The 11,469-nt window shown below is 39.8% G+C and overlaps 1 protein-coding gene across 1 annotated transcript; it reads right to left on the reverse strand.

Moving 5' to 3' along the window:
* Nucleotides 1–6,857: 6,857 nt before the first annotated feature.
* On the reverse strand, nt 6,858–11,466 carry TFPI2 (tissue factor pathway inhibitor 2; the record flags this gene model as incomplete). The annotated part of the gene is made up of 4 exons (XM_010140975.1): nt 6,858–6,958; nt 9,291–9,464; nt 10,699–10,878; nt 11,355–11,466. Coding segments are annotated over 4 exons (567 nt in total), but the record flags the coding sequence as incomplete, so codon positions are not given.
* Nucleotides 11,467–11,469: the final 3 nt, after the last annotated feature.

The raw sequence follows: 11,469 nt of genomic DNA on the forward strand, positions 1-11,469 counted from the left end.
CTCTCCCTCTCCCTATAGCCACCTCCCCATTCCCACCCAGAGTGATGCATCCAGCTTCATGTCCCCTCACTGCCATGCCCTGCCCTTCTTGCTCTGTAACTCTCAGCTCACGTTCCCAGTAGCAAGCTGCTCATAGCTCTGCACAGCACTGGGGCAGACATCCTCCCCGATGCAAAGCAATGCTCCCAGCGCAGGCTGTGACTTGCTCTGGCTATAGAGACTTCCCCAGCTAATGGCAATGGGAAGTGCCCCAGGTGCCCAGGAGGATGGGCTCAGCTGATCCTTAGTTTTTCTGTGATGTCCTCAAGAAGACTTATTTCCAGCATTCCACTGCTCTTCACTTAAGACAGTCACTCATACTGGTAGGAAAATTTGGGCCAAAAGGAGCTTGGAGATTGTCTGGCTAATAAGCACCGTGGAACACAGCCAGGTTCAGCATTTCTGGCTGTTACACAAACTAGGTGTGGACAGAGGCTGCTCTCAAGGACAAAGCAGGAGGAAATGCAGTGAGTCAGAGAAGGGTCTCCCCTTCTCCTTCCAGCCTAGGCTTCCCTATCCAGGGAACGAACATCACTGCACAACTTGCAAACATGTCTCTCATGAACAGGAGGGACCCTGCAAGAGTTGTGACTGTTTTATTTTCTGCTAATTTATTTTTCTCAAGCGCTTGAGATATCCTACCTCTTTTCTCCCCTCGGAGCCCTCTGAGCTGTTTCTCAGTGCCAAGGTTTTCAGCAATAATTCAAGGGCGTTTAATGGCTCTGAGGTCTGGAGCCTCACCCTCTGCAGCTGAGACTCAGCATGCTCCTCCCTAACACATTTTGGACTGAAATGAGAAAGTGATAAACTGATAAAAGATTTTTTAAAAATTGGGTTTTAAAAGAAGAAAACCTCATTCCTAAATGCTAGTGAGTACTCACTATCACATTTAAAGGCATAATTCTGTCAGGGATAGACACACTAACTACAGGTGTCTGCTCAAAAATGAGGCAATAAAGAGTTGGGTGATTCTCTGTCAGCTTTGTTGCAATAGGTTTGGAAAGAATTTCTTCATTGTATACCTGGAGATCAAGAGCAGCTTTCCATCAACAAAGTACAGTCTGGAATCTTTTTTCAGTCTGAGTTTTAAAAAGAAAATACAAGATTGAAAAACAAAATGAGGCGAGCTCTACTTCAGTGACACATTTACTTTTTTCAGGTGTTTGTAGCTTTAAACAGTTCTTTAAGAATTAGAACTTATTGTGATTTATACTGCAAAGTTTTATTTTAGTACTGCTTAGAATAATTCACACTAGAAGGACACAAAGTTGCTATTATCAAATTAGTTAAGGATCCCAACTGCCAGTGCAAAAGTGACACTTAGAAGACATGTCTATTATTATTTAAGATATCAAATTGAAGAATATCCAAGACATCTGATGACTTTAAACCAAACTAAGGAGATTTAAGTCTTCCTTCTTCAATATAAAACTATCTCTATTTATCTGAATATTGCTTTAGATTTTAAAAGAAGAGCCTTGAAAAACTTGGAAAGAACAAACCCTAATAAAACCTGATCAAGAAAATGCCTTTATATTAACACAGATATTTTCCAGCATTTTATATAATAGCCTTCATAGCAATTCCGGTCCTAATCCTATTTGGAGACATATTGGAGTAAAGAAATGAGTTAGTTTCCTTTCCCACCTGAAAGGAGCCTATTGCCCCACCAGAGCACATGATCATTGAAATTGTATGTCCAGCAGCCTTGCGGTGAAATAAAGGTCAGAAATGGTTTGCTTTGCCTTTGTTTATTTGCTTGCACCCAGTGATGAACATTCACAAAGAAGAGCTCAGGTAAAGCAGACAAACCTGCTGCTGCAGGAGAACACTGCACTGTGCAAGATCATGCTTCTCCAGTTAAAGGGGTGACTGAAGCCTTTGGACTAACTCCAGGTCTTGTTGGAATCATGGTAGAGTCCCTCTGGCTGGCACAGTGGGAACTGTCCAGGCTCCTTGTGCTCAGGTGCAGCAGTCTGGATCCATGAAAGAGCAGTAAGTACCATTTGTCATCACTGGTTTTCTTATCGGACTTTCCTTCTACTTTTAGAGAGAAAAAAAAGGAAAAAAAAGTCTTGCTAGTGTAACTCCTTTCTACTGGAGTCATTTTCATAAAGTATCCTTTTTTAACGTCAGTAAAACTCAAGATGTCTCCTTGTTGAAAACTACTGTGATGATGGAAAGCTTTTTTTCTGGTTCAATAATGAGGTATATTTTTCACCCTGTACTCTCTTGACCCTTTAAATAGCTTTTATTAGTATAATCTACCTTTATCTTGCTTTCCACACACAGAAGAAAAATATCCTATAGAGAATACTGTTCATATGCATTTATTAGTTACTTTGAGGTTTATACTACATTTATTTCTATGTTTGGCCCCACCATGTGAGACAATGTGTTGTACTTCGAGTTCAAATTTGGTTTAAAAACCCCTTCGCAGAGAAGCAGTTAGGCACCTAACCAGATATGTCTGGAAGGGTATCCATTTCATCCATATTTATCTGGAATTATGGTCAGCACTGCCAGTACAGTAAGAGGGAGTTTTCTATTCCCACATAATAGATAGAAAGTTTAACATTTTATAAACTAGTCTTTAACTTGCCTGAACTCTCTCTCTGTTATTAATAGTTCAGACATGTGCTGGGCATGCTCATTTCCCTGGCATTTATTTGGAAGTCACAGCCCATGATCCCATCAGTTGCTGATACCTCAAACAGCATGCTTTTATGCATCTGGTTTACACAGTTTTGTTTTGTTTTTTAAATACCATTGTTGTTCATTAGGCTTTATATACTATGATTAACGCCCCTCCTCTCCAGCAATTAAGTAATTTATCAGACGATAGATATTTCTGTACAGGACCACCACACACTGAAAAATTAGGCTCACTTCAATAGAAGGTAGTATGTCAGCACTAATTATCACCAGTGATAGTCTGTCTTTCTAGAAAGATAATGAGGTGGATTTTGCTCTCAATAATACTACTGTAAATGCATAATAATTCTGGCACATCTGCAATGTGGTTCTTCCAGATTTACACAGCTGGATTGCATTTATCTAGCAGAACAGATTTCTTGTCCCTGTCTGGACCCAGAACAGCTGCTATAGCTGAGCTCCAGATTAGTGTCAAAATTTTTCACCTGTCATCTGAGATACAAGTTCAGGTTTCTTTCTTTTTTTTTTTTTAATTTTGGCCCATTATGTCTAAGAATTCTTTTTTTAAAAATAAATGTTCCATGTTTTCCTCAGCTGATGAGAAGTAATAGAGTAACGGGGACAGTTCTGGCAGTCAGAGATCTGACTCCAGGAGTACAAGCTGAACTCATTTCCATTTTGTTCCTAAAGTACGGAGGTGTAAGAAAGCTATTTATTGGGGCAAATCACTATTAAAATGAAATGTGGTGAAATTTTGCTTGCCATCACTTAGCTTGTCAATAGATAAAATTTATGATTTTTTTCATGTGTTTTATTTTCTTTTCTCTTTTTGACACTTAAAATTCTGCTGAATATACATAAAGACGAAGCCACTCTCCTACTCTGGAAATACTTTACAAAGCAAATCCTTGAGTGTTGCCACAGACTAAGGATGAAGAATTAGTGCAGATTTTAATTTTTGTACCATCTTTAATATAGTTCTTAATGAGACATCACTAAGAAAAGAACTGGAATTATGGGCTGCAATGGAAAGTTAAAGACTAGTGATGTTATTTGCAATGGAGTTTAGTCAAATCTGCTTGTTTCAGCAACCACAGTTCAGAAGCAGGTGTGACTGTCCTATGCAAATCATTAGTCATGAGTTTCAGAGTCACTTTGTCTATGCAAGACAAGAGGAACTCAACCAATTATAACCATGGCTTCCCCCCTCTGCTGTAGAAATGTGCGCTGTGACACACAATACCAGCTGCTGGACACTGGCTACTGTAATAAAAGTTAATTTGCAGGATGGTATGGTTAATTTTCAACGTGGCAAAATGCTAACAGTTGACCCAACCTTGGGCCAGTGTTGTTTCATCAGCAAACTTAAAAGGAATTAAGTCATGAGTCATATAAAATGCTGTAGATGATAGAGAGTTATTTAGATTAGTTGAAGCCACAGGACTCCAGAGGGATAATAGTGAGTAACTTTAGAAGATGAAGCAAAGCAACACAGTGGCAGAAGAAATCCTCTGCAGCCAAAAAAAAAAAACAAAACCCAAAACATTAAGATACTCACCTGGCAAGAAGGTACAATTTATGCAAAGTGGAATAGCTTCACTAAGGAACTGAAAGAAACTTCCATGGCTTCCCCCCTTCTTCTTTGTCCCCACCCCCAGTCCTCCAGAATACTCTACAGTCTGCTCACTAGGAAACTCAGTAAGAATTATGGATGGTTTAGGTTAAATTTCTATGTGACATCAGGTAGATAAAGGATTAAAATCAAAGCCTCTGATATTTCGTTGAGTACCCTAGCAGTAAACCCTTGGATTTTGAATTATGTGTTTTTGCAAGAAAATTTAAGAGCATGCAGAGCAGCCGTTTTACAAAGGGCTGCAGCTTCCTCTGCGGTGTGCTGGATGGAACCTGTTCCATCAAAACAGCTCTGGCTGAGCCCCTGAGGGGGCATGAGCAGAAGATTATCAAGCTCTTGGAATCCCTTCCAGGACACTAGCTGGGTATCACATTGTCCAGGATATGTCATGATGTGTGATCAGGCACATAATTCTGAGACAAAAAAGTCAAGTGAGATGGAGCTGCTCTCAGATTTTGGGCTCCCTTTAAATCCCAGGTCCACTTTTGCATCCCACCCCAAGATACTGCTATGAAAGTCGAAGACCCAGGGGGTTAAGGAGTAATAGTCCATTTCTCAAACACGTTATACCCCACAGTGGTGCTGTTAAATGGTGACCATCCTCTACATTTAAAACAGCGTTCAAATTGAACTTTGACTTCCGAAAGGGGCTTGTGGTTTTTTTAAGCCATAGTCAGAAATCTGCAACAAATGCAGCTGAGGTCAGCCAAATGATAGTGCTAGGCATGAAAAAGTACTGAGAAGCACACATTGGCTACTGTTTTAAGCAGCAAGGCCAGAATTCACAGCCCGAGGGAAGGGGCATGGGCAGCATCCATGTGTACTGTGCTCTGTCTCACCCAGGGAGGTTAGACTGGCTCCATTTCTGTTTGAAGGATGGTTGCCAGAGAAGAGATTTGGTATGGGACAAACACTCAAAACTGTGTCACTAGTTACATCCAATGTTCTGTCACAGAGTGTGCTCATTTGTCTGCACTAAGCAATAGATTAGTTGAAATAATGTTTTTTGAGATGAAGAACCAGAAATGCAGTGATTGATAGAAAAACTATGGCAAGCACAGCCAACTGCTTTAATTGAAAATCCAGCAGTGAGAGAAGAATCAGGAAGAAAAACAAATCCTGACTAGCGTCTCCATCATGTTCCCTCTCCAAAATGGCGATAAAGCACACACCTGGAATTTTCTAACTGAAAGCCAGTGTCATTTCAAGCAAACAGCCTGCTACCCACACAACAGCTCTTCAGATAGTGCAACATCAAATAGGGAGATCCAGCAGCAGTCAGCTTAACTAAGAACCCCTTTGAGAGCAGCTCTTTAAGGAGAGCCAGCTGAGCCATAAAAACTGCTGGGGATGAATGACATCAATGCAGTTTACTAGCATTCTTCAAATGAAGACCTCAGCGTAAGGAAATTATTTAAGAGACAAATAAACTCTGCTAGAGTCCTAATTAGGAAATAATAGGTTCCATTACACATATTGGTGTATACAACTAATTCAGGATAATGACAGAACGAGGTCCCCTTTTTGCCCAAAAAATGTTTTATTAACATTACTTATGAATTCATATTTAGAAAATATTGCAAGTGAAATTTATTGAAATTCAGACATGGCTCAAATACAAAACTTAAAAGAAGGTGCAATAATATCACCATAGGCGTAATCTACTGTAATAAACACAATAGCGCCTCAAAAGAGGCGTTACATGAGATTTGCAGAAGCTTCTGCTTTAACAGCCACCGCATAAACATAAATATCAAGATCCTCAGCAGATGTAATCAATGTAGTTCCATTAAAATCAATAAAAACATGCTGATTTAGGCCATACAAGGATCTGGAGCGTAACTTAGCAGACATTTCAAATGTCATGAAAACGTAAAGGCTACATTTTCATGTTAATACTCAAGTAGTTTATTCATTGCCTTTGTCAGTGTTTATCAAAGTACCCCTGTTCCCCGTTTTCTCTTGCGGGAAGAGTGAGATTTATGTTTATACTTCTTTTAATGTTATGAAGGCTTCTGAAAACCTTGACTATGAATATAACTGTAAAGGACAGTCTACTTAAACGATAGTGCCAAAGTTTATGAAATCGCAGGGCCATAAACCTCTGAAACACTTTTGAAAGGTTCCTTTTCTTTAGCAAGCAGAGGATGACAAAAAAATCCATGGTAGAGATTTAGCTTGGTACTCTCCTCAGTTATAATAAGAAATGACTGAGTTATCAAATCTTAATTCATTTGTAAGAGCTGAAATATTCTCCCAAGTCAATAGTAACAGTCCCCCATAAAAATATGGAAATCTAAATACCTGGCTTTGCCAAAGTATTACTGCAAAGACAACAGAGCAGAAGAACCAAACTTGGGTTCATTCTTCCTCTATTAAATGCAGTTCTTTATAAAACGTAAGTTGGAAATAAAAAGCAGTTCTGAAAGACAGAACTATGTTGGTGTATAAAACTGTGTGGAAACTATCTTACAAAAGAAGAAAGTGGAATTAAAATAAGGTTTTTCAAACATCCAAGTGTGGATCAGCTTTAAGACTTTGAGTTATACGTCTGAGGTTTTTTAACCAGTTTTATCATCATTTTTCTGCGGAGTACCTTCACTGGCTTGATGAGTCTTGATTTCTGAGTCCCTGCTAAGAAAACAAAGGAAGCAGTTAGATAAACAGCATGACAAAACTGTTACTACTCTTTATTTTTTTGTTTGGGGTTTTTTTCAAGTTACGTTGTTTGAGCAGATGATGCAATAACAAATATATCAGAAACTGCAAAATGTGTTCTGGACACCTGATTCTCACACACTGTAAGGTCTCCACTGTGTCCACCTCTGGCACTGGAATCCTACTTTGCTGCTCTTTTCCCAAGCAAGTATCAAAGTCTTTTCTAGCTGTCCTGTAGCGACAGCAGAATGGAAGTAAACATACTGCTCTATTTAGAAAACAAACAAACAAACCAAAACAAAAAACCTCCAAACCACTATTACTGCATTTCTCTGAACAATGATGGCGTAAAGTCTGAAATATAACCCATGCTTGTGGGAGATGAAAATGTAAAATTATTTGGGTGTATGCATAGAACTGGGTTTCGTACAGAAGCTGCAGAGTGGACAAAGATAGTGGGGGTTATCTCCAGAAATGCTTTCAAAGGCTGCATGAAATGTGTGAACAAGTTCAGAAAACAAGTAGTTTGCAAATCTGACTGAAAATCTTTGTCTTTATGCTACCTATTTACCAGCATACAGAGCTTCCGTGGCCAGTTCCCCACACATTTATTTTCTTTTCCAATATGAACATTTTTAATGAAACGGATCAGAAATATTTTCACTCCAAAAGCTATAGACCATTAATTTAAACAGCAGTTTAATATTTACACAGAGAAGGTCAACTGAATTCAACTTGAGAATCTGAAAGGTACCAGGAAAGATTCTGGGAAGGGAATTATGGGAGTGGGAAAGGAGGAGTGGCTTAAGCTGCCTGAAAGATCTGCTTAATGTTGTTGTACACTCCCAAGCTATAGAAATGAATAAGTACAGCATAGCATTAATTAGCACTAATTATGCCCTTAACTGTGGGCTTTGGTTGTACCAAGCCTCACTGAATTGTGAAATACACAAGTTGGTGAAAAAGCTTATAATCCTTTATGTTTGGCTATCTGGTGCTCTAGTTATGAGACAGGCAGCATTTCCTTACTGTTTTCTTCCACAAAAGAAGTGAGGAAGGGAGAACCTCCAGGTGGATCTGGCTGGGAGTAGGTGGGGCAGAGCATAGAGGCAAGACGCTGAGGAGGCAGTTTCCTTCCTCCTCTCTCTCTGCACACTTAGGCTGGAGCTTGGCCCTACCATTTCCCAGGCAGTAATAGATGCAAATTAGATAATCACAAGCATCTCAGAGAGACTTAACATGCTATTAAAGACTCTCTTATAATACTAGAATGGCAGAGACACACTCAGACTTGTCACCCACAGAAGTATCACTGTCATGACTAACTGGCAGACAGTATTTCTACTTCTGAGGACTGCGCTTCAGGTGCAATCCTTGTCCCAGCCCTGGATTTCCAGCCCAGAACTGAAGAATCATCTCCTGACTTAAGCCTTCAAACCACACATTTTAAATACCAAAGTACTTGGACCTTTGTCATCTCTCATGTTTAAAACAGAGTTACTTTTCAGCTTTTTTTTTCCCCCAAAAGCAATGTACATGCTAGATACAGCCTGAATTTTTTTTCCTGTTGGTATCAATTTTTTAAATATCATGCTGTGTCTGCTTCCTGAGTGCTCTGGGGATCAATATGTAATTATGCTTTTCTCTCTCATTGATTTACATATCAAATGAATTAAACTAGAGTATTAAAACTTGGAATAGCTGGTATGAACATATGACTGCAGGTTACTGCACAACTGTTTTGACTTACAAGCACAGCCAGTAGCTGATTTGAATAAAACTATTAAGAAAAATTAATTATGACTCCCACTTCCCCCCACAGCCACAGAAACAATTGACTCAGCACAACTGATAAGGCAGAAATCTTTAGTAATAGGAATAGGAAATGGTAACAGGCAGCCGGGAATGAAGGGAGGGTGGTAGCTGCTGAAAATGTAATGGGAAAAAGTAAATTTATTTCACAAATCAGTTTAATCCTGCCTAAAAAGACCTATAAGAAAATGATACCTTAATCAGTGCTCATGCTGGTACTGAACAGTTTAAAGACTGAATCCTTGTGCGCTCTAGTAAGTTAGTCTTTTTATGTGCCCTTCTCTATACTTCGTTCAAAAATGGTGTAACCACCTCGCATTGTTCTCATCAGGAAGATTTAGTGCTGAATCTACCTTTGAAAACATCAAGTCCAAAATGCAAAATGCATACAGTTGTAGCAAGCCAAGGTGAGTAAAAGAACTCTGTGAACGTCTGTTAGTGGTATTTGGATTGCTTTATCTGCTTGTGACTGCCAAAATACAAAAAACCTTACCTTTTCTGCAGACATTGTAGCAATCTGATTCAGTAACAAAGTTATTGGCATTTCCACCGCAGCCAGTGTATTTGAACTCCTTACAGGATTTAGCCTTGGCGTCATAGTAATAGCGAGATACAGAAGAAGTACACAATCCTTCATCCTTTGGACTATAGCACAACAAGGGACCATCTAGAAAATAAATAAGGAAAGAAAAAAAAGAGAGATAAGACAAACTACATAAATGTAATATCTGTGCCTGGCTTCTTAAAATTTACCCTGCAGTAAATTTTGTGGCTAAACAGCTCTTATTCCCATTGAGTTGACATGACTGTTACCAATACCTTCAGCAACTTACATCTTATTCCTGTGAGCTATGAATCTGAAAAAGCAACAGACAGTCACAGAAAATAGGATTTTTATCCCACAAGTGAAACTCATCAGCTTTCCCCATTTCATACTGCCATACATATGACAGCTGAGATATTTACATAGTCAGGCCAGAAGTCTTATTCCAACTATATCAATAGCTCCATGGAACTACCTGTGTAGAGGAAGGTGGCACTATTTTGCTTACCATTGCTACGATTTTGCCAGCAAATCCTGCCCACTTGCAGCAAAAAGTACCAACCTCACCACTTTCCTCACAAGAATTATGTTTCATTTTGCCTCAACAAAATTTTATTTTTCTTGTTGGAGATCTTTTATCAGTTCATTGGATGTGCAACAGAGAAATTAAAAATCTTTCAGCATTCACCTAAAAAATACTGACAACCTTTCATCAGCCAAAAATAACTGCCTCATCAAACACTAACAAAACTTAGGCAGTGACAGCTTTTATACATTCTTGTAGATGCCTTTTCTTCAAAGATCCTATCTTGCACTGGGTATTAACCTGGTGTTTATGACAACACTTAGCTATAGTCACCTGCTCCTAATTACTGCCTCTCTTCTTTAAAGCTTGTATGGAGAGACAGTGAGGAGTCATGTCAGGCAAAAAACTTTTATCAGAAGCTGAGCTGGCAAGTGCCAAAAATCCAAGCCACCTAACACCACGAACTTTAGAAAGGTACTTCTGCTTCATATTACAATATCACTGCCCTGAACATGACTGCAACAATGTCTCATACATCTGCCTTAACCCAGATCTCCAGCCTTATTTCCCCTCATAGTACATATGTACAGCGCTCCTGAAGTCAGGAGATTGGTTGGGTGTAGCTCTGAGCATTATTAAACTAACCAGCATCCAGCATTTTTGCTCTTCCAGTAACAGCTGGGACAAGTGACGCATGAAAATCTGTAGACAATATAAACAGCTGCTTCACAGAAGTCCACAAAAATACCTCTGTACGGGTATCCAGATGAAAACATCAAATAACATATCATCTTTGTATCTATTTTATTAAAAATTTGGAACAAGCATTACTTTTCTCTGGCAGACAGTGGTCCACACAAGACTGCAAATCTCTGAAGTTGTTGCCATTTCCGTAACAGCCACCATAGATGAACTCCTCACACCTCATTGAGCTCAAGTTAAAGGCATATCTTTTTAGATGACTCCTGCAAGGTCCTCCATCAGCCTCCAGCCGGCATAGTTTGGGCACTTCTGGAAAAAAAAAGAATTCGTCCTCTGCAAAATCAGCCCTTCATGCTCCCCATACTGAACAATATGTTAACGTAGACAAAACAGAAACACTCCAGCCATAGGAAAGCCCCAGCTTGTCTCACTACCTGCATTCTTTAATAAAGTGGTATAAGATTTACGGGAGGAATCTGATTCATTAATTAGCAATTAGGTATAATATTAAATTATGTTTAAAGTATTAATAGTTAAATTCTGCATGTTGCCTCTGAGACAACTCATTCTGGTTTCTCTGCATAAAACTGACATCATCAAGAAGTTCCAGCAAGCAAGAAGGACAGCCAGGGTGGGTCTGAAGTGTCCCGCAAGCGGAGCAACCTCCCCAGTGCTCCCACAGGCTCCCGCCAGCCCCTGACACCCGGGGGCACTCCGGGGATCTGGGCCCCCTCAGGTCGGTCCCCAGGACTGGGGAAGGCCGCGAAGCCGTTCTCCGGACTCACTCTTGATTGTCCAGCAGTTCTTCTCGCAGTCGTCGAGAGTGAGGAAGTTGTTGGCGTTGCCGTGGCAGCCCCCGTAGGTGAACTCCTGGCAGCTCTGCGTGTACCTGTCGTAGTA

This window comes from Buceros rhinoceros, unplaced genomic scaffold (genome assembly GCF_000710305.1).
Source record: "Buceros rhinoceros silvestris isolate BGI_N320 unplaced genomic scaffold, ASM71030v1 scaffold6338, whole genome shotgun sequence".
Classification (NCBI taxonomy): Eukaryota; Metazoa; Chordata; class Aves; order Bucerotiformes; family Bucerotidae; genus Buceros; species Buceros rhinoceros.